This window comes from Thunnus maccoyii, chromosome 4 (assembly GCF_910596095.1).
Source record: "Thunnus maccoyii chromosome 4, fThuMac1.1, whole genome shotgun sequence".
NCBI classification, from domain to species: domain Eukaryota; kingdom Metazoa; phylum Chordata; class Actinopteri; order Scombriformes; family Scombridae; genus Thunnus; species Thunnus maccoyii.
The window spans coordinates 18396156-18418428 of record NC_056536.1 but is presented as its reverse complement, the minus strand read 5'-3'; the positions used below and the strand labels follow the sequence as shown (position 1 = coordinate 18418428).

The window sequence follows — 22273 nt, the reverse complement described above, 5'->3', positions numbered from 1 at the left end:
TCATAGGCACCAGCTCTTTGTCTTCTGATGGACTGCAATATTTTCACCCCACCCCAGAGTAAAACTAATAAAGATGTGTATGAATTAGATCCGATGTTTCCATAGCCTAATATGTATATGAGCAGATGTTTGACTGCTTGTCACAATCAAGCAGCATTAGACATTGTTGCAGGCCTGAAAAATCACCCTACAGAGCTCAGGGAGCTGCAGTTTGTATCCAAATGTATGGCTGCATCCAGATAGAGATATTTGTCAAAAAATTTTACAGTAGGCTCAATCATTGCTTTAACTGGTAGCTGGAGGTTTCTCAAATAGTGACAGCAAGCAAACAAAAAGAACATTGTACAAGACAAATAAGATGAACACTTTATTCATTTGCAGTTTAGAACTGGATTCCAAAAGCATTTTCATGATGGTTACAATATTTTACAATGGAGTAATAGGGGAAGTCAATGGTTTCTCCTCCTACAACATTAAAGAGTCATAAAGCAACACTTTACAATCCTTTTTCAGAATTAATAGATTTTATTGCAGCCAATTCTAAACCAGAGATGCGGAAATGCCAGAGGCCACCGAGGCTCAGTGTTGAATTGGTATACAGTGATGAGGTATAGCAAATGCTTACATTCAAGGGGACAAGGAGTGAAAGAGTGCAATGTTCAAATGGCACATCACAGGACTAGTTGTTACCTCTCATGCGAAAATGAAATTAGGAACGCTCTGGATAAGCACCCTGAAGCTAAACTCTCAACTGGACTCAAACCTAAAGTGTATTTGTGCTGAATATTCCCCTAGAACTTTGTTATTATTGGCAGGACGCATGACTTCACACAAGTCAGCTGATGAACCACTGAGATCCACACTTCAATTTTTGTGATGTGATAACAGAAATCACTGTTGGCAAAAGTCTTTAGAGCAAGAAACGCTTTCCAAGAACCCATTCCCTAATGAACCACACAATATTTTCACATTCATACTTTCAGTCGGAGGAAACTGATTTTGGTCAGCCAACAACATTTCACCTACTGCCACTTTCAGACTAAACACTGGTTGTCCTTATGGGACTTTTCCATTATATATTTGTAGTGTTGCTTGTATATTTGGCACCTTTTTGGTTAGTTTTACATGCTGTAACTATTCTACCAACGCTAAAAAGAACCAATTACTACTAAAACTAATACTGATACAGTGATACAGTTTGAAAAGTACAATGAAATAAAAACATTTTAACCAGCTTTGCTTAAATGAAGCCCCCTTCAAATGGAACCAAACTAAACCTTCAAGTATCTTCAGTGCTGCAGTCAATGGAAATATGCACTCAGAAAAAGCCTAACTTTACAAAATACATGCGACCAGCTGTACACAGAATACATTTTTTACATTTCTGCTGGGTGAGCTGTGTTTAGAGTCAGAGGCTCTCTCTGTAATTCTGGTTTCTTGTAATGCCGTGATGGAGTGACAAACCGTCTGTGCAGACTTCTGTGCCTGGCATCTTCTGAGTGGGCAGAAGAGGAAAGCTTATGGCGAGGTGTCGAATGCCTCTGTCTTCGAGGAACCTCATATTCTGCTTGAACTTTCAGCCATTGCAACAGCAAGATAATGGGCATTACCCTAAAATGCAGAAATGAGTCGATTCCAGTCAAGTTGAATCCAATCAAGTCAGGTTGAGATGAGATGAGACATGAAAAAATATTAGTATACAGAATGAAATAATCAAGAGTAGTGAAATAAAATGGTAATTCTGAAAGCATTGAGCACAATTTCCAGTGTAATTATTCCATTAAGGATGTTGTCTTACCTGTCTTTTATGTTCTTCTTGAGGCTACAGACAAAAATGTTGAAAAAGAAGAAGGTAAAATGTCTCAGGACATGCCAAACCCAGACAACCAACTTTGGAGCCTGCCTGAACAACAACTCCAGTCTGCGGAAGACAGAGAAGACACAGTCTGCTGATGAGTCACCAAGTCAAATTACACTGCATTTGTAATTGCTAAATTTATGCTTGCGTCTCTGTATAAGGTCAAAAGTATGACCTAATTAATACCAAAGTCAGGAGATTGGCAGGGTAAAATGTAATGTGAGATGGATTGGTCTGGATTGGTTAGTGTAAAAATGTTGTATGGTTGCCTCTAGATCTGTCTTAAATTCGAGTGCACAACCTCATTGTTCCTGAAGGGTTGTCACAGTCCTGTCTCTGTTATGTACTGTATGTTCAGTGGATTACCTGCGCCTACTCCGGAGCACAGCTAAGAACGACAGCATGAGAGGTAGGAGCAAGCTGGATACAATTCTTGCAAGAAGTCCAAACATGCTCAGATATGTCACCAGGTTGCCCAGCAGCACTGAAACACAAATAATGGCAAAAGCAAGATTTTGCGTATAACAATTTGAATATTTTGCTTTATAGGACATTCATAACTTACAAAAATCGAGTGACAGTAACAGCTGTTCTACTAAATATTGATAAATCTATATTTACATATACAGTACAGACCAATATGACAAACTTCAGACAGATCCTTTTTTGTTGTTTTTCTGTACACCTTATAACAGTGTGTGTGTGTGTGTGTGTGTGTGTGTGTGTGTGTGTGTGTGTGTGCCAGCCGTACCATTTTTTACTGTGTCAAAAGGGAGAGGAGGTTCTTTAGTCGTCAATTTTCCCGTCGATTGGTGTTCAGTGGAAGAACTGCTTGTCTGCACGCGTTTGTTGTCTGTTAAAGATTTCAGCGTAGTGGTCTTGTTTTCCACCTTCATCTCCTCCTCTTCCTCCGTAGTGGTCTCCAGGTGTATCAACGTTTTAGTTTGGTTATAGTTGTGGGCCCCTTGGGATACTTTGTGTATCATCAAATATGGGGCAAGACCTGCATGCGAGGGGAAGATGTGAAAAAGAAATAAAGAAAGTAGGTCAGATCAAGTCCATACATTACAGAAATTAAAAGCATCTCTAATGTTACTTTTTTCCCCTCCTGTGGATATAGTTGACTCACCATTGCTCAGAAGAAAATGAATGGCATCTTTGTAGCCGCTATGGTAGGCTTGTTCCAGAGTCTGAAGAGAGAAAGAACAACACACAAACAGATATATAAAAAGATTTCACAAAAACAAATTAATGGTTTAAATCATTTAGTAAGTCTTTATCCTTTTGTTATTGTTGATGGTGATTCATCAACAGGTGTGTATTGAAGTGTCAACCGTTCTTGACTCAGTTTACTATTACTGTTTTTTTTGCAGAAGTCATTTAAACAGTTAGATTGACAGATATGTTTATGGTTTAATATATACTGTATTATATTGTGGCAAGTTAGAGTTTTTCTCTGAGTATAAACGTCTGAACATGCACAGTTTAGCGTCTATTGACATACAACAGGGGACTGACCTCTAAAGCCATGGGGTACAGGGCATTGAAGATCCTGAAACTGTTAGCCATGTTGCCTTTTAAGGTGGTTCCACTCACTACCATGTCCCACATGCACGGTGTGTCTGCAGGACAGATGTCTGTCTCTCCAGAGAATGGAGACACTGTTAAGGTGTGACTGCAGGGTAGAGGCTGCATGCTGCTGAAACCACCATCCACATAATGCTGGGAGATAAGATCAAATACTTACATCTATGATACACACTAAACAATGTGCTCGAAGTGAGTTTGTGAGAATGCCATAAAATACTTACTACTCCTTTGAAGGATGGAGGCAGTATACCGCAGTAACCAGGCACAAAGCAGCTACATAGCAGAGCCTAAGCACAGAATAATGAACAAAAAATGGTTAATGGTTGTGGTGTTTTTCTTGCTGGTCTAACCTGCTGAGGGTTCTTACAAATCAATAAGATGTGAGCCTGTAGTGAAAACTAACCTGTACCACATCCTCTTTGGAGTGGAACTCAGATATGACAGTTTGTTTGCCATCGGTCAGACGGGTCATAGCCACAGCGAGGCGTCCATTGGCCATTTGGTGTGCATCAGAAGGAAGATGTTTATGTAAAATATACCTTATCCAGTGGAGAACATTGATTGAAGGGTTAAGTGGTCCAAGTGTTAGACCCTTCATCTGTTTGGCAAAATGCAGCATCTCTTCACAAACGGCAACTGTGAAAGAGATGATTTTCAGTCAGAAACAGTATTTACATGCTGCAGAAGTAGATTTATGACAAAATATAAAGTCACTTACTCAGGCTGATTTCACAGACTACAGCAGCTGCTACCAGAGATCCGGCAGATGCACCAATGACGCAAGGTGCTGCACGCACTATCCCGGGTGCATAATTTCGTAAGCACTGGGCAACCCCTAACTGGTAGGTGGCCATGAATCCAGATCCAGAGAAGGAGATGGACAGAGGAACTTCTCTATACTGACAACTGGATACACCTGGGGCCATCTTTAAAGGCTATCAGTTGAAATGTTTTCAGTCGTAGATGGTGAAAAGCATGAGTGCTCTTCGAAAAATTCAACTGTCTTTTAGAAATAGGCAGGGTTAAAGCAAGCTGAGATGAGTTATCCAGTGGAGAGTTCCTGATGGTTTTGCAATCAGTGTTTTTAAACTAACCTCAATTAGATATACCAAGTTGGTCATGCCCATGTGATATAGCATACAACACTCACAGTGTTTTATCTATTTCTGGTCTGAACAAGTTTTGGTTGGCTTATCTCAGTCTGGCTTCCATGTGATAGTGAAAAGCTCCAAATTTTTGGCAATGTTGAACTAATGAATGAGGAGTACAAATCCACAAAAGTACAAATCAACAAAGCAGACTTTAATAAGCCCTTTCTTTTAGTATTTTTAGTACAGACTCAAACAAAAAAACATTTTTAGGATTTCACAGTAAAGTACTTTAAGCACTATAGCTACAAAATTATTTAGTTAGTTATTTCAATATACAAGATAAAGTTAAAAAACATATATATATATATATGTATGTTTTTTAACTTTATCTTTTGTTATTTTTTCATCTTTAATTGTCTTTTTCTTAAGAACTTCAAGGAGCAAAAGCTAATATTGTCATCTAACTCTTAGTAGTACACCACAAGAGTTTCCATGAAAATAATCAATAGTTTCATATCATACACAGACAGTCAATGAGATAAGTTATACTTTTGAACCAATATACAAACACACTGTCCGTTCTATTGTCCTAATTTCTATTATGTCTGGGATTCAACAGCAGCTGAGCCAGTTGTTGGGACCACAGCACTCCCTGCAGGCACAGATGGCATCTTTGAGGTTTGGTTAGACAAGAAGTGGCACTCTGTGTGTTTTCCTCATGTTGCCTATATCTTGTGAGCTTGCTAATGCTGCAAGTGAGGTGCCAATTTACTTTTTAAATTTCATCTCTGTCCCAGAAAATTTTCTGTACATTGACCATTAATTTACCTTTGTTTTCAGTAGTTTGTCTACTCCATGTAAGGATTTACATGCCATGAAGAATTATTCACCAAAGGGGTTAATCTCATCATTATCGATAATAAAATAATAATGTAGTACATGTTGCATCATTTGGGTAGTGAGAGATACCAAAGTGATAAAAAAAAAAACACTGTACAGTTGCCACACACTTTCCATGTCATACAAAATATTTATTTTTCAAAGCAGGAAAAACATTTACAATTAACCTACAGACTACTCAAGATTAGTCAAGAGACGTGGCAGGGTAAAGTGTGAGTACAATTAGTCTATAGATTATTCCAACTAGTTACTTTGCAACAAATGCCTCGTCTTGAAGCTGATATAGCAAACTATTTGTGAAAAAACTGCCTGTACAAACTGGAATTCAACCTGCCACAAAAAAATGTTGGTTTTTTTTGTTTGTTTTGTGTGTGTGTGTGTGTGTGTGTGTGTGTGTGTGTGTGTGTGTGTGTGTGTGTGTGTGTGTGAAGACTAACAATCACTCCACCCTGCCACATCCCATCTAAGAACAATCTGTAACAAACTGGAACACTTTCGCAGTCATTTCCTTCACTTACCTACAAATGCCATATAGTATGTGTTTTTGTTTGTATTGCAATAATGTTGAGAAGCCTGAGAAATTTCAATTCTGAAAATTATTTGGGTGGTTGGATATTGATGTGATTTCTTTCACAGTTTTCATCGTCCCTTAATGTTAGTGTTCAATCTGATCACAGTAATATATACATTGATTCACAGCAAAATGAAAAGCTATCTCATAGTGCAAAAATCCAAGACAGTACACCAAGCTGTAAATTTTGTTAAACCTGTACATACAATGAGTTGTTTTCTGAAGCTGAAACCAAAAGATAAATATCCAGAATCTCCATTTTTATTCTGTAATAACTGTTTTTGTATCATATTTGGCGCATCAAATCCTGCTCTTCTATCTGCATGGAGCACCAGTTGGAGGAGGCTGTGGAGAAGCACGATCAGGGGAAACCTCAAAATGGTCATCACTGAACTCATGTGTAGGACTGCTGTCTGTAAAGTCCTTGTCCTGAGGAGGAGTGTGTTCTGGGGACTCTTGAGGCTCAGCCTGCTGTTTCCTGATGTCCTGTGGGGTTTTCAGGAACCTGAAGAGAGATATAATAACAATGAATGTGTTTGTTGCTGTGGGGAGAAGACAAAAAGAGAATGACAAAGAAAAAAAGGGCAGAGACCTGAAGAGGAGTTTTTGTCCACGCTCCTTTTTGATGATGTTGAGCTTGTAGTAGTGCCGCAAAGCACGGGACATTTTCTCATAGGTCATATTGTCTCGGTTCTGTAAAAAATAAATTACACATCATCAAGGCCCAAGAGCTTCACCTTTTTGTCTCTCCACCTGTGTCTCTATTGGCCCTGTAAGATGAACCACACAGACCTGGCTGCTCACCTTGTGGTTTCCCCAGAGACGAGCCAGCCCGTTGGGATCAACCACCCTGAACACCAGGCTGTCCTGGTTCTCCCATCGGATGTATTCTTGGTAACGGTCATCACACAACAGCTGATATACGTAGTCCCACAGCAGTCTGCACTCTGGCCATGTTTAAAATAGCAATAAAAATCATTTTATGAAAACTTATACAGTAGTACTATCATTAAATTGTGGTATTTAAAGCTTTATTAAGTAAGTACCTGTAATGTAAGAGATCAAGTCAAATACAACTCAATATCACACCTGTAGGCTTGTCCATGTGTGTATGCCAATACTTATGCTATTGAAGCTTATCTAGTAAAGTTTTAGGAGCAGGACCACACCTCAACCTGGGTGCCACTGCGGATTCCCCACAAAGCCTCCCCACACCGCATCCAAACAAGCAAACAAGTGGAAGAACAAGCCTCATCAATCTTTTCTTTGATAAATCACTCATACATATCTTGTTGATGATGTGGTCCTTGCTGGTGAATTACTGTACAAGTGAATAAAATGACTCATCTGAATCAACCCCCAGTCTGCAGCTTTTGCAGCTTAGAGCCACTTTCAGTTCACTGTTTCAGGTCTGTTAGTCTGTATTACTGTGGACCTTGTACTCAGCCTCATGGACAAACCCAAAGTAAAATAAATGAAAGCTTACGAGTAAAAGTGTGGTTGAATAGCAATGTCATAGCAAGTAAAAGAGACACAGATATTTCTTTTAAGAGGCCATAAATCAGGGTTACATGGTGAGTGGGATACTATATATAATATTGGACTTAAATTTGTTAGTTGCTAGGAAGAAGACTGATTGTGTAACAAAGGCTTGATGATATAGAGCTATTCTACCCCCTACTGGTCGAAAATTGCTTGATGCAGCCTTGAAATATTTTCTTTAATATTTACTGTATCTGTGCACTTTCATTGGGATGACATGTATTTGTGTTTGTATATTTTTAGATTGAATAGTACAGCTGTTAATAAATCAACACAATACTACCTGGGATGCGGCCGTTAGCTTTGTGCAGTGGGCTCCTAGGTTTCTCCCGGCTAGACAGGTTGAGAGGCTCCTGGATGATGCACTCTGTTTGGGGAGTACCCTGAACTTGTTTTGGAAGAGATGTAGAGACAGCTGCTGGTCCATCTAAGAAAGAGAGATAGATACAGAGACAGAGAGATAGAGAGGGCCAGATAATCAGACATCATAGTTAATGATGAACACTGCTGCCAAATGTGGTAAAGTAGTTTGTTATACCCACTACTATGTGTGAGAGGAGCAGGGTAAGTGTGCAAGATCAAAGGGGCGATCTCTGAGAAGTTACATGTGCTCTGTCTGGCTGGTCGCAGTCATTACAACAGCTGCCGACACGGCGGTGGTGAAAGCGAGGGAAAGAAATATGAGGAACTGTGACAGTAAGCTAAAGTGAAAGCAAAAGTGAGCCGCTTGAAGAGTTTACATTAATGTGTGTACAAAAGATCGATGCAATGTTCAGGAGGCCATTTTACAACTTGAATACAGTGCGTGCAACAAAGTCATTGTTTTGGACTCTGGAGTTATGAGATCTTTGGTTTCCAGGTAACCATGACACGCCCACTGGCACATATCCTACTTCCTAGAGTGGAAAGCACCTTTTTTATGGTCGGGACAAAAAAGGAATGCATGAGTTTGTATTCCTCTATCGAAGGGTAAAATGTCTTCATCACAAGTGGAGAGCAACAAAATACTTTTCTCAAGTACTGTACTTATGCAGTTTTGAGGTGCTGGCACTTTATTGCAACGTTACAGGGAAATACTGTTCTTTTTTAAACACACTGCATGACAGAGCATGAATTCCTACATGAGGTGATTACACATGCAAGTGGTTGATCAGGAGGTATTCAGACCCACAGTCTAACCAAGATAAACAAGTTTGATTTGATACACAACAAAGTCAAACAATCAACTGTGTGAATGTGTATGTGTGTATTCTTTGCACTGCATGCACCACTGCACTATGTGTAGCACAACCCTGTGCATATAGTACATAACAATCTGACCTGTATGTGGATAGTTTGTTGCCCAGCTTCTTCTATATAATAGCTATATGCATGTTTGCTTGTTTAGCTTGATATCTTTAGCTGTATATCTGTATGTGTATCGTCCTGTAAATTTGTTCTCTGCACTGTGTTTGAATGTACTGAGAGCTATTGTGAACTGGAGTTAAATTCCCTGAATGTGACAACATACTCGGCCAATAAAGTAGATTCTGACTGATCCTGAATATGTTACAGGTGTGGCCGAAATTATTGATACCCTTGAATTTTATTAAAATAATGCACCATTTGCCCTGAACAGTGTTGAAATTAAAAATATATTTTATTATCAATGCAAGTCTATGTTTGGTTTGCAGTGGAACAAAACAAAAAGTTGTTATAATAAAATAACTGAATTCATGCTTATTCTACAAAAACATTCTAAAATAGCTTGGACAAAATTATTGGTACCCTTTAGAAGTTGTAGTTGTATAAATAAATGATTTGTAGTGATACTTTAAGCAGACTTTTGTGTTTTACTTAGTATCGCAGGTGTTTTCAATCTTATAATCAATCATGCAGCCAGTTTAAAGGCTGCTGTTTAGTGCCACTGTGCATCATATTGAACATGGAAAACAGAAGTAAAACTAGAAAGTGTGAGAGTCTGAAGACATTGGTAGAAAGGTAATAGCCAAGCATGGTCAACGTAAAGGTTATAAGACCATCTCCAAAGAGCTTGATGTTCCTGTGACCACTGTTGCCAATATTATTAAGAAGTTTAAGGCCCATGAAACTGTAGCCAACATCTCTGGATGTGGTCGCAAGAGGAAAATTGGCCTGAAATTGAACAGAAGGATTGCTTGAATTGTCAAGAACGAACCAAGGAAAACTTGGAGAAGTGGAGATACATTATTCAGAGTTACAGAAAACGCTTGATACCATTTTCATTTCTTTTATTGTATCAAATAATATGTTAAGTTGTAAATCAAAAGCAGAGTTTCAGTTATATTCAATGTGAAATAAAGAATGATGAATACTATATACTTCTGTCAGTTTTCTGTCACGTCTGTATAATGTTACTGACCTGGAGAGTCCTTGACTGTGGGAGGTTGTGGCTCTTGGACATTGTGAGTGGGGACCTGGTGGCTGACTGTGGTCTGGATGTGTCCGGTTGCCAGGGAAGGAGACGTCTTCGGGGGGTCACAGACAACACTCCTCCTTTGCTGTTTCACACACTGTAGGATTTCATACAGGACATCTCCTGCAGAAAACAGGGGAAAGGGAGTGCATATGAAAAACACAGGCGTGAAAGCAGTCAGCATGCTCTCTTTCTGCATACACACTCATTTTTACCTGAGCTGGGGCAGCGGCGTCTGAAATCTTCCTTTGTGAGCAGGCACAGGGCTCGGCCATTCATCTCAAAGCGTCCCTTCTCAGGCCGGCGCAGCGAGTACTCCTTCTGAGCCCAGTGGAGCCAGTGGGCAACGTCGTCCTTATCCCACAGTGATGGGTTTATTCCTAGAAAATAGATGCATATCATTCAAAAACACACAATTACAGACTGTGATTGTGCTGGTGGAAGGTGCTCAACTACTTTGTTGCATGTAGGTAACTTTCAGGTAAACACAGGTGGATATTTCAAACAGAATTTGACTCACGCAGCCGTCCAGGTAGATGCCACAGATCTTCCTGAGTGGGAGGACTGGCCACCGGAAGCTGATTAGGCGGGGAGGGATGCCCACTGGAAGGAACACAGGCTTGCCTTCTCTGCATTGGAGAACTGCTTTCTCTGTTTTCTTGCTACAAAACATTCACATGTATGCACATAAGTACACACACACACACACACACACACACACACACACACACACACACACACACACACACACAAATTTGTTACAGTATACAAACAGAAATACAGAGTTACAGCCTAGTTAAAATTTAAAAAAAGTTTTCAGTAAACAATTGCAGCTAACATGACCTAAAATTCAATACTTTTAATCTCCAAAAAATACACTTAGGCTCTCTGTGTGCTTTTTAAGGCAACACATTACACAACACATTTGCGCCTTAGACGTTAATTTACCTTGACCAAAGGTGGCAGGGAAACGCTCTCCATAGAAAAGTCCTTTATCGACTCTACAAAAAAAAAGGGATTATTTCCTTAAACGCAGACTTACAACTCATCCAATAACTGAAATAAACTTCAGGTTAAACCTCCTTGGGCTCCATTTTAAGTGAAGATTTCATATTACTTTCGAAGATATAAAAGTCTATTTTCACATTCGAGCCTTCCGGGAAATGAAAACGAAAGAGACATAATCCTGGCGGGGGTGTGTACAAAACAGGCTGATTGGAGGAAGCTGCTGCAGAGGACATTTCCACATACAATTGACTGCGATCCAGCAGCGTTTACTGTAAGAGTGTCGCACCCGGAGTAAGAGATAAACAATCATTTGTTTCCGTATTTTTCATACTTCCATCGTATTGAATGTGAATATAATGATGAATAAAACAATGAGGATTATTTGTGGGTGGAAATAAATAAAAATTGCAGGCAGTGGGTAATTTAAAAGCATAGGAGTGTGAGGCGCGTACATGAGCAGCGCCTGCGCTCATGACAGAAATAGTCCAGAGCTCCTCCTCCTCCTCTTCACACACACGAAGACAAAGTTCACCCGCAACTGCCGTGACGGGGCTGTCAACGTCTTACTGAGCAACAAACTAGGTATGGTGTGTATCCAGACAAGTGCTGTTTAGGATGTGTATTCTCAATAATGCAGCCACCATGTTTACATTCAGTTTAATTCAGTTTACGGCAATGTGACGCCCCCAACCTACATGTTGGTAAATCACATCTAGGCTACGGTCGAATGGGGCTCTTCTCATTTCTTTATTTTGTGCCTCCTCGTCTCCTCTCTCCCAAAAAACACCCATGGATGGTGAAAAGGCTGCTTCTTTAAAGACATTTAGCATATACATATTGTTTCTAAACAAAGAAGTGCTCATTTTAGCCGTGGAGTTGTTCAGGATGTGTCATTTTACCAAGAAAGTGAAATTCAAATTTATAGTATTGTTCTATTGTGACAACAGATTTATATTCTCATCAAAAATAGACAACATATCACATGATTTACACGTGTTTCTTGTGTATGTTTTTGGTATACAGAAATATATAAAGTACCACAAAGCTTATAATCTTATACAGTACAGATAAGTGCTGAATACTAGAAAGATTCAATACTAAAAACATTCACAGATGTAAAAGTGTAGGTTCACGTCAAAAAGTATTAATGCATGTATCAAATACATGACTTACACACTTATTTATATGCACGACATACAAAATATAGTCTACAAAGCTGACGTGTCAACACTTGTTATTCTAGTTACTTTAAGCTTATTACTCAATATATGACTCAGCTTAAAAAGGAAATGAAGAAATTGTCACAAGCAAGTAACCAGACCTCATGCAAACTCATTCACTAATCACACAACATCAACAGGTTACTGAACAACGACTCAATTAAAAACTGGATCAATTCAAAATGAATGAATGAGTCCAGACAGCTCACTGTAACTTCAACAAGCAAACTACCTACTGCACATTGTATGATCTCTGCTGCATTTTTTTAAGGAGATAAATTCACACAACAGCCACAGAGAGACATTTAACCATCAGAGAAGAAATTAGCGACCAAAGAGAGGAGAGAAGCTGTATCTGACTCAGGTTATCTGATGTCTTCTTTCTTTCATTGAGATGAAGTATCCATGTCACAACATTTGAATTCATTAACAAGCACTGAAAACATGTTTTATCTGCTGAGTGACTTGTTATTCAACCATAACCAAAATATATATACTTACTTTGATATTTTATGTACCTTAGACCACATTTAACTTGCAATGTATGTTTTTAGTTTAAAATGGGCAAAATTTATCTATTTTATTGCTTATGATGAACAGAACAGGCAAATAGATTATAAGGCACTGAGAGGCTAATGATAAACAAAATAATTCCCCAAATAACTTGTTTCTATTTTTTTATATGTTAAAATGAGCAATAACTGTTACATCTGTTGTGTTATGGCTCAAAATTGACCGCATATGTGCTTGGGATCATATTTGCATATATATATGTGTGTGTGTGTGTGTGTGTGCATGCGCATGTGTTAAATAAAATATAACAATGTATGACATCTGTACATTCTTGTTTTATATATTATCACGTTGTGATTTTGAATTAAAAGTAAATATATATAAGTTGTCATGAATACTGTTATGCTCATCTGTCAGAGATCATAAAATACAGCGGTAGTTTATAACAAAACAATGGACAGATGATGCAGGTTTGCTGCATGTTATATTTAATTGACATGACGGCTCCGAAGCAAGGATGTCTCATTTTATTAAATACTTGTTGCCTCGACTCCTCTCTCCTCGTGTCTCTTCCTCGCCTCCTTTGCTCGCATTTCAGGTGGGAGAGAATAGAGGATGTACAAACTGAGAAATGAGAAGAGAGGATAGTCTTTTTTGCTTAAGAAGGTTCCTAACTGAGTGAAATGACCCGGAAGTATCTAAGTGGCTGCCATGATAAGAGCTGGAGCAGGAAAGGTGCACCAATGCTTCCTTTCTAATCCCCTTTAGCATAGGATACACCTGACCATCCTTTATGAAAGGAAGGAGATAATTCCGTCCCACAATTCTTTGCGGCAGCAAGCGACGCACCATTCACAAATTCAAACAATTAAACCCACATTACACATCCACAGCAGTCTGTGTCCCCTCCGTCCAAAGCTGTGTTCAGCTTGTTTGATAACAGGATGAACAAATGTACAATGTGATATAGGGAGACCAGGGACAGTTGTAACACCTTGAATTCCTCCAATCAGAAACAAGCTACAGTGATTACACTCGCTCTACACGTGCTCAGTTAGATTGTCTTCTTGCTTACAAAAAAGGAGCCACATTTGAAACTCCCAGAGACAGTTATCAGCAAAAGTGTTTTTTGAGGTAAAAATTTAACTTTTCTATCAGATGTATTTTTTTGGATACTGTCCTGAGATCAAATGTCTATGAATCCAAACAAGTATTATTAGAATCACTGTTTTGTAAGCTAAAAATAAAAATGGCTATCATGTGTCGAACTAGCAGTCAAGCTAGTTCACATGAGGTGAAAAATGGCTGGTGATACTGGGACAGTTGTAACACCTTGTTGCAACCATCCCTGAACCAAGTTTCATTTATATTTTAAAAATCTAAAGGCCTACATAAACTAGATAGATAGATAGATAGATAGATAGATAGATAGATCATAAAATTACATGTTAAGTTAATGATAATCATTTGTATGCTAATAGTCAGTGGAAACACATGTGTTTGTTTACAGTATGCTAAATTTCAGAAAGAGAAAGACAGACAGGGGAGTCCCACTTCCTTTGCTGGAGAGGGCTTCAGATGGCATAAAACAGGGCAAATCAGTCAGGACAGTGGCCAGATCATACAGCATTTGCCATTGGACCCTGTACTGAATGTTGTCCTCAAACTAATCCATTTTGATTTCATGTTTAAACTTTTCTGAGGATGTGTGTTCTACCCATTAAATAATTTTCTTGCATTATAATTTGATGGCTTCCCCTCTTTTTTGTCATGTAGTGTGAAAAAAGGTATTCATTTTTTTAAATGAAATGAATAGTTACAATAACATGAATGTTAAATAATCTTTTTCATTCTGAGTATTTGATTGATTAATTAAGTATATTTTAGACATGTTACAACCGTCCCTGGCATGTGTTAAACTGTCCCAGTGTACAGGGACAGTGGATTGACTGTATTTAAATCAATTTTATAACCTGTACATATTTCATAAAACCACTTAAATATATTGTTTCAGTAGTTGACACATTGAAATTTATAATATAGCAAATGGACTATTCCAACGTAGATGGTTTTTGATTTATTGGGAAAATTGCAAAAAGTGTTACAACTGTCCCTGGTCTCCCCTACTTATCGTTTCTGCTGCGGGGTGGAGGTGGGGGGGGGGTTGTGACCACTGCAGGTATTTAATAATCCTTCCTCTGTAGCTCAACCAGGAAACACTGTCAATCAACATTAATTAATATTAGATCCTAACTGGTCCTGTCGGTGTGTGTGGAGTTTTGAATAATCAGTGATGTTACGCTGCTTTACACTTTTTCTTTTCCTACACAGTGTTTCCCTGTTGAGCTGCAGTAGAAGGATTATAACAACATGAGGGAATTTTGACTGTAACGTTGAAAGATATCTACTTGAGTTTATTAAATACTTGAAGGGACCACCCCCATTAAGAGAGACTCTGTGCACATTTATGCATGAGGCACAGCAGCGTAACTTTTATTATTTAAATCTCCAGACACGCCGTTTCTTCACATGACAAACAGCAACAAAATAATGCGTTGTATATTTGTTGTTCCTGTTATCAAACAAGTTGAACAGAGCTTTGGACAGAGGGTACAATGTCAACAATGTCAACTAAAACTGAAAATGTATAAGCTTTGTAAAAGTAGACTTTATGGCAGAGTTGTTGTATTGGATTGCATTAGATTGCACAGGTGTCCCTAATAAAATGCTCAGTGAGTGTATATCCAATAGAAATTCCCTACCATGGACGGAAAGCATATACTGACCATAACATATTGTAGGAACACTGCAACGTTCCTATTGTCAGGATAAAATATCCCTCTGGCTGGAGAGAAAGCTTGGCCAGATAAACTAGTGCTTGTGTGTAGATGGTTTGTATACCTATATACCTACAGTATAGTGCATGTTAAAGTGTTGAAAACTCAGAGGCCACAATAAGATCCAATGCCCAACTTAAGTATTGGCTACTCTTATTTCAAAAATCTATAAAAGTTATGATAATATACATAATATACAGTACAACCAGGTACTCAAATTCCAAAAAATCTTCTCTTTTGTTCTATCATTCAGCAGATTGAACATTATCTTAATGCAAGAAGTTAAGGTAAGCAAAGTCCAACTCACTCAAAAGCAAAAACCATGAAAGGTTTCAACAAAGGGCTGTTTTTCTCCTGATCCCGATTGTTAAAGTATCTGGGTCATAATCGGCACGTCTGCTGATTACTGTGGGATCTGACAGGAAATCCACACCATTTGTTTTAATTTTGGAAAATTAAAAAAGTGGGATTAGAAAAGCTCAGTTACATTTGATTGTTGGAAAAAGAGAGTCTGGTGGTAGCAAGTATCAAAGTTCATCATGTCCAAAATATTAAAATATTGGCATTAACATTTAATGAAAGTATTTCATATGATGATGAGATTGCCACAATAGAAGACAAGTGCTTAACAAAGCCAAGATTTGTAAAACATGGGGTCACTTGTCATGCTGTATGTTACAATGATTTGTATTGCTTTTCGTGGTTGTAAATATCTGAAATAGTATTGTAGCCACCTAACAATTCCCACCTGTCTTTTCTTTCATATTTCTCCAGTGATGTGGGCTGAAAAAGTTGGGAAACAGTTGGGCAAACCGACACGATCACTGGCAGGATGGCTGGTCAGTAAGTTCTTTACAGTGCACAACCAGGTCCTTGAGGAGAATGCCGTGCAGCTTTGTGGGATCCAACCTGGGGACACTGTGCTGGAACTGGGTCATGGCCCAGGTCTGGGTCTGCAATCAGCAGCCAACCTGCTCACAGAGCCCACAGGCCGCCTTATAGGAGTGGATTACTCAGAGTTTATGCACCAGGTGAGGTATAATTACTGTCAGAGTGGAATAAAGTATTCAAGTTCAAGTTTGTTTATCACATGCATGTGTTAAAGTTTGTTTCAAAAAGAGTGGCTTAAAAGCACAAAGCAAAGCCAAATCTGCCCAGCAATACAAACTGTAAGCCTTTCTATACACAAGGAACAGCTCCTTAGAAACAATAATTAAGAAAACATAGAAGAAAGAAGCAGGCGGACAAAAGCTGTAACTATAGTGGGACAATATTGTATTTGAAAGGGGAACATTTCTCAGTTTTGGAATATTTCTCCCCTTACAGATGGCTAGTGAGCGTATAAAGGAACTTGTGGCCAGTGGTAAAGTGACCCTACACCACTGTGATGTAGCAGCGATGCCTCTGGAAGACAGCACTGTGGATAAAGTCTTTCATTGCAACTGCTACTACTTCTGGCCTGACCTCAGGAAGGGAGCCACAGAGATACACCGGGTAATGAAACCAGGTAAGTAATGACGCTGTGGTGTAATAAAGACTGTCTTGTAAGGAACATTTGTCATGCAAATTAAAACCTGTCTCAGACGCTTTGGTGATTTACGACCTTACTCCTAGTTTTGACTATGTCTTTTTTTCTCCCTTTTGAATCCCCCCAGGGGGCCTGATGGTGACCACGCTGAGGCTGTCCAATGTGGCTACTATGGCAGCAAAGCGAGTGATGCCAGGGCAGAACTGGCGCCCAGAGGCCTACATGGCAGCTCTGAGAGAATCAGGCTTCACTGATGTCAGAATGGAGGACAAACAGCACAAACTCATTACTTTTCAGGCTATCTACGCCACTGCCTTAAAGTGAGAGTGTAATCAAACTACAAGTGAAAGATTGTGAGTTTTCCACCTCATTTATGTGATTGTGAGGTTTTATATGATGATTTTCCTTTTGAAGATGGAAATGTTGTGTTTTATAATGATGATAACATGATCAGAAATGTCTTTCTACTGGCTGTAGGTTGTTTCCTACGTTTGATTCTCCTATCTTGAGCATCAGAAATACATTGTATTGTATTCTGAGTGCTATTTGCCATGGTTGAAATATCACCATATTAACAAGGATATTTCCTGATATCAGTATATATCACAATGTAAGAAATTGTATGCAAAGTCAGTAATCAAACTATTTTTCAGAACAATAAACAATCTTCCACTTTTACATGTCCATTTCATGAGATCGAACTCTTTATATGTGTAAAACAAAAGTGCTGAGCTCTTGGCTTGCTTGAATATCTTCCTCCACTGGACAGACTTTATGCCTCAAATAACTTTCACTATGATAAGGTTGAATATTCTGAACTAAGACTTTTGTACTTGATAACAGTCCATAGCATGATGCTTGATATACATAGCAAAATAAGTATAATAGTGTACTTATATATGCACTGATAATTAAATAAAATATACACAATAAAATAAAATAAAAGCACAAGTAGCATAGAAATAAGCAGGGGGCCACAAAGTACAAATAAGGGTGCAACACATTAATGAAAGTGCAGGGTACTAGTTACAATGTTCCAAATTAATAATGTAGTCTACATACTGTCAGGCATCTATATAATAATAGTGCATAGCAATAATCCCTTGTCAGTGTTAGTGTCCAGCACTGAACTATCTGTTTATCTAAACAGATATAAATAATCTAAATAAAAGCAAATTGGTAAAATATCTAATAGTCTTTGGTTGAAGCCATATACATAGTTGACATACAGTAAGACTGAATTAATCTTTATACCTCACTGGAAGCGTGAAGACCGTGATAAACGCCACCAAAGTCATTTCGGTTTGTCCAAAATATTGAAGTCAGCCACAGTCGTTAAGGAGGGAACTCGAATTCAACGTGATTCAAAATATTTTGTAAGCATCTCCAACAAGCCAAGACATGTGTTTTCATCTATTTCAATAACACTTTCAATGTAACAGTGGGTGGCGATCATGCTCAAGGTGAGTGCAACGCGCCATTAATACCGAAGAAGAAGAAGAAGTTGAACGCGGGCAGCGCTGATGACGTAGGGAGAGGGAAATCCAAAACAGAAACCACGTCGCCTCATTTCGGCCTCTCTCTGTTGTTAAGCCAAACAGCTGTTGTTGAGAAGTGGACGACAACTGCGAAAGAGGGAGAAAAGTAAGCGAATGTAACTTTATATCGAGTAAACAACATCTTATTTTAACTCCAGCGTTGTTACTGACATTAGAATGACATGCTAATGTTTCCATAGCGACACCGTTTGCCAGGCTAAAACTTTAGCTAGTATCTTATAAGCAGTGTTAAGCTTGTGACAGTATAGTTTTACGTACGTAATCGAACACCCAACTGACTAAACTTATTATCATACAACGATTGATTACTTTTTTTCCGTACCAAATTAATCAGTCAATAGTCTGGGTCTAACCCGGGGCCAAAATCACTGCTTCTTATTGATATAGCTAAGTTACACCATTCACTGTTGAACAGGATGCAGAGGGCTTCCCGTTTGAAGCGTGAACTTCAGATGCTGAGCACCGAGCCACCTCCCGGGATAACATGCTGGCAGACTGAGGAACGGATAGACGACCTCCGGGCACGTAAGTACGATCGTAAGGGTCCAGACACCGGATCTAAAATAAGACTTAATTTAGTTATCAAGAACACTGTATATTTCATCAAAATAATCAATTATTGTCTTAAAATTCAACTGAAGTCACATTTAGTCACCTCTTTTGCAGTAAAGATATTGTCTGTATTTTTTTAATTTGTTGGCAAAGGATCTTTTATATTAAAAGGAAGAAAATATAATTGTATAAAAATAAATATAATAAATATAAAAAATGTTCCTTTTGCAAAGCTGCTGGAGGTGCTATGGTGTCTGTGTTTGATTGTCAGCAGCTGGCATCCACCAGTTCTCTGAAACTTACACTGTAGCTTTTGAAGTCATGGGTAGACAGTGTTTTGATAGTGGTCGTATTGAAGCAGCACGGTGAAAAAGTTTTGCCACTTTAGATGTCTAGATTCTTATCCTTTATGCAATACCATCAGAAGGGGGTGTCTGATCAGTCCCAAATGTATTCTGCAGCATGACAATGGCCCCACACATACAGCCAGAGTCATGAATAACTATTTTCATCGACAAGAGGAACAAGGAGTCCTGCAGTAGATGGTATGGCCCCCACACAGCCCTGATCTCAAAGTCATCGAGTCAGTCTGGGATTGCATGAAGAGACAGAAGACACTGAGACAGCCACAGAAAGTTCTCCAACATGCTTGGAACAAGCTTATGTTAATTTGATTCAGTTTTTTTCCATTTACTACACGTTGTATGAAGTTAATTGATAAATATAAATCATTCATGGCATTATTTTTGAAGGCATCCTCACTTAACTTTTAGTGCCTAAAACTTTTGCACAGTACTGTAAATGGACAGAAGTGATATTTGCAGGTATGTGCTGTTTAATGTGCAGCAGCTGACCAGCTTATTAAAACTGTTATTAGCAGTACCCCTTCCCTGGTGAATGTTTGTTTGGTCACTTGCCCAACAAGCTAAGGTGCAGGACAAGAAAAGCTATTCAGAGTTTTTGTTCTAAGTCTGCGGCTGTTGTGCTGTATAGCAGGCTACTGTCTGGCTGATAGTCAATATGAACATCTTCCTACAGAGAACGATATTCCAGTATTTACAGAGCAGACATGTAAATGTAGCAAAAAAATATTTAATTTCAGTTGGACTTTAAGTGACGCAGTTTTATTCTGGTAACAGGTCACCACAAGGTCTATTCACTAGCTGTTCTGACACTTTCAATACTGTGGCACAATCTTCCTCAACTGATAGACATGTCATAATTATACTATTTTGTTGCCTTAATTTATTTTCTTGTACTGACACCGGCACCAGCACAAATTCATTATATGTTTTTTTTCTTAGTGAACATAGCTTCTGATTCTAATACAGTTTGTGATTCAATGGAATGCTTTATTTTCTTTCCCTTGGTTTACAGAGATAGTTGGAGGAGCAGGAACTCCATATGAAGGTGGACTCTTCTCCCTGGAGATCAAGGTCCCAGAGAGGTAAATTTCTCTGAGGTTTAACATTTTTAAAGCAGTGCTCTCCCCCATTTCTTTGCTACAAACCATTACTACTCTGTAGTAGGACTGACCTGCTACTTTCCTCTCATAGGTACCCATTTGAGCCTCCCAAAATACGATTCTTGACCCCAATCTACCACCCAAACATTGACAATTCAGGACGTATCTGCCATGACGCTCTCAAACTCCCACCAAAGGTTGTAACATATTGCACGAACAAACCAAATTATCTGAAGAGTTTGGATCAAGATGTTAGAAATAAGATGCACCAGCTTACATGTGTTGTTATGTTTCCTGCTTTTTATTTTTTATTCAGGGTGCCTGGAAGCCATCCTTAAACATCTCCACAGTCCTCACCTCCATCCAGCTGCTCATGGCTGAGCCCAATCCAGATGACCCACTCATGGCTGATATTGTGAGTTGCACTTGATCTTGCAATCACACATAGCATAGCATTGATACTGTGCACAATCACACTGCAGTTGTTTGATTAGTTTGGTTTTTTTGGAACACAAATATTGATGTGTGAAGTTTTTGCTTCATTATTTTTTTTAACTAAGTGATACTATGCTTCAAAAGTAATCTCTTTCAAGTATGCCATTTATTTACAAGCCAGATGTTTTGCTGAATGGCAGAGTAGACACCTTTACCTCTTGCCACAAAAATACAGCCTCCTAGAGTCTTAAAATCACAGTATAGAGTATTTGCGAGACTGTGATCGATTGTGAAACCCTACTGTATACACCTGAAGAACACCGTAAAGAAACACTTACATTTTTTGATTACAGTCATCAGAGTTCAAATACAACAAACAGCTGTTCATGCAGACGGCCAAGAAGTGGACAGAGGAACATGCTGTTCAGAAGAACACGGTAAGTCACTCCAGCCTATAGGTGAAGCAGTTTTAAAGTATTTGCTGTTGTTCATAAATTGAGCAGTTATTCTCTTGAATCTTTTTAAAATTCTATTATATACTGACCATCTCTGGTGGGCTGCATTGTTAATAATGACATGTTGACTTGGTGTATCTTGTCATTGCATTAGCTGTTTGTAGTGGTATCTTCTACCCACAAGATGGTGCTGTTCGCCCTTTATAGAATTTAATCTTCAGCACTACAAAGTGATGCAGCCTGTACAATTTATATTGAAATGTGACCTTAACATTTCAAACTTTTAAGTTTTGGATATGGAAAAGTTGAAGATGGCCAGTGTTGTCATTGTCTGAATGAGTTTGTATCTGTCTGTGTTCAGGGAGTCGCAGAGAGCAACAAAGAAAATACCCCAGATCAGAAAGCATCATCACGCAAAAGAGAGGCCCTCAGTGCACAGCAGGAGGAAGAGGAGCCAGCAAAGAAAAACTGTGTGTAGTTTCCACCACACTTGTTAGAGCCACAGGTCTCTTCTCCAGAGCCACCATGCTTTGCATACCTGCCAATTTGTAGAGTATAATTTTATTTTTTAATTAGTGGTAATACCTACTTTAATGTACCATGTATGCTTTTGTCTTCTTAACTCTGAAATATCGTCATATTTATATATATAAAGTTTATGTTTGTGTTGTAATAATAAAGTTTTTTTTAACGCTAATTGATTGTTGAAATTAAT

General features: G+C 38.6%; 4 protein-coding genes across 10 annotated transcripts; 2 read left to right on the top strand and 2 right to left on the bottom strand.

Moving 5' to 3' along the window:
- Positions 1-1260: 1260 nt before the first annotated feature.
- Positions 1261-4374, bottom strand: LOC121895488 (patatin-like phospholipase domain-containing protein 2). Its single transcript, XM_042408660.1, has 9 exons — positions 4167-4374; positions 3852-4084; positions 3670-3735; positions 3377-3580; positions 2988-3048; positions 2610-2861; positions 2225-2342; positions 1799-1921; positions 1261-1611 (listed from the first exon to the last, which is right to left on the bottom strand). Exons 1-9 carry the CDS (start codon positions 4372-4374, stop codon positions 1377-1379), a joined length of 1500 nt encoding a protein of 499 aa, XP_042264594.1. The 3' UTR covers positions 1261-1376.
- Positions 4375-5813: 1439 nt separating this feature from the next.
- Positions 5814-18529, bottom strand: etv7 (ETS variant transcription factor 7). Of its 3 annotated transcripts, none has more exons than XM_042408624.1 (9): positions 18347-18529; positions 10935-10987; positions 10507-10648; positions 10202-10366; positions 9933-10109; positions 7836-7979; positions 6815-6957; positions 6603-6703; positions 5814-6515 (listed from the first exon to the last, which is right to left on the bottom strand). In XM_042408624.1, the coding sequence occupies exons 2-9, from the start codon at positions 10965-10967 to the stop codon at positions 6326-6328; spliced, it is 1095 nt and encodes a 364-aa protein (XP_042264558.1). In that variant the 5' UTR covers positions 10968-10987; positions 18347-18529; the 3' UTR covers positions 5814-6325. The 3 variants fall into 3 exon arrangements, with proteins under 3 accessions (XP_042264558.1, XP_042264557.1, XP_042264556.1); XM_042408623.1 differs by lacking the exon at positions 18347-18529 and adding an exon at positions 16313-16331; XM_042408622.1 differs by lacking the exon at positions 18347-18529 and adding an exon at positions 11104-11224.
- zgc:194242 (uncharacterized protein LOC100005854 homolog) lies at positions 11295-17770 on the top strand. 5 transcript variants are annotated; one of them, XM_042408641.1, is made up of 5 exons: positions 11509-11576; positions 15821-15851; positions 16339-16595; positions 16891-17071; positions 17220-17770. In XM_042408641.1, the coding sequence occupies exons 3-5, from the start codon at positions 16341-16343 to the stop codon at positions 17414-17416; spliced, it is 633 nt and encodes a 210-aa protein (XP_042264575.1). In that variant the 5' UTR covers positions 11509-11576; positions 15821-15851; positions 16339-16340; the 3' UTR covers positions 17417-17770. The 5 variants fall into 5 exon arrangements, with proteins under 5 accessions (XP_042264573.1, XP_042264575.1, XP_042264574.1 ...); XM_042408640.1 differs by having other exon boundaries at positions 15818-15851; XM_042408642.1 differs by lacking the exon at positions 11509-11576 and adding an exon at positions 13676-13861 and having other exon boundaries at positions 15818-15851.
- Positions 18530-18588: 59 nt separating the features above from the next.
- On the top strand, positions 18589-22255 carry ube2t (ubiquitin-conjugating enzyme E2T (putative)). The gene is made up of 7 exons (XM_042408659.1): positions 18589-18736; positions 19067-19176; positions 20581-20650; positions 20760-20865; positions 20985-21083; positions 21457-21540; positions 21920-22255. Exons 2-7 carry the CDS (start codon positions 19068-19070, stop codon positions 22034-22036), a joined length of 585 nt encoding a protein of 194 aa, XP_042264593.1. The 5' UTR covers positions 18589-18736; position 19067; the 3' UTR covers positions 22037-22255.
- Positions 22256-22273: the final 18 nt, after the last annotated feature.

Excerpts from the sequence above, each read along its gene's own strand:
- LOC121895488 (XM_042408660.1), bottom strand. The coding sequence starts at position 4,374 with ATGGCCCCAGGTGTATCCAGTTGTCAGTATAGAGAAGTTCCTCTGTCC. Across the intron at positions 4,085-4,166 it reads AGTCTGTGAAATCAGCCTGA|TTGCCGTTTGTGAAGAGATG; the intron begins GTAAGTGACTTT and ends TCTCTTTCACAG. Across the intron at positions 2,862-2,987 it reads TCATTTTCTTCTGAGCAATG|GTCTTGCCCCATATTTGATG; the intron begins GTGAGTCAACTA and ends CCTCGCATGCAG.
- zgc:194242 (XM_042408639.1), top strand. The coding sequence starts at position 11,447 with ATGAGCAGCGCCTGCGCTCATGACAGAAATAGTCCAGAGCTCCTCCTC. Across the intron at positions 16,596-16,890 it reads ACTCAGAGTTTATGCACCAG|ATGGCTAGTGAGCGTATAAA; the intron begins GTGAGGTATAAT and ends CTCCCCTTACAG. Across the intron at positions 17,072-17,219 it reads ACACCGGGTAATGAAACCAG|GGGGCCTGATGGTGACCACG; the intron begins GTAAGTAATGAC and ends GAATCCCCCCAG.
- etv7 (XM_042408623.1), bottom strand. Across the intron at positions 10,367-10,506 it reads GCATCTACCTGGACGGCTGC|GAATAAACCCATCACTGTGG; the intron begins GTGAGTCAAATT and ends TCTATTTTCTAG. Across the intron at positions 7,980-9,932 it reads CACAGTCAAGGACTCTCCAG|ATGGACCAGCAGCTGTCTCT; the intron begins GTCAGTAACATT and ends TCTCTTTCTTAG.
- ube2t (XM_042408659.1), top strand. The coding sequence starts at position 19,068 with ATGCAGAGGGCTTCCCGTTTGAAGCGTGAACTTCAGATGCTGAGCACC. Across the intron at positions 21,084-21,456 it reads ACCCACTCATGGCTGATATT|TCATCAGAGTTCAAATACAA; the intron begins GTGAGTTGCACT and ends TTTTGATTACAG. Across the intron at positions 21,541-21,919 it reads ATGCTGTTCAGAAGAACACG|GGAGTCGCAGAGAGCAACAA; the intron begins GTAAGTCACTCC and ends GTCTGTGTTCAG.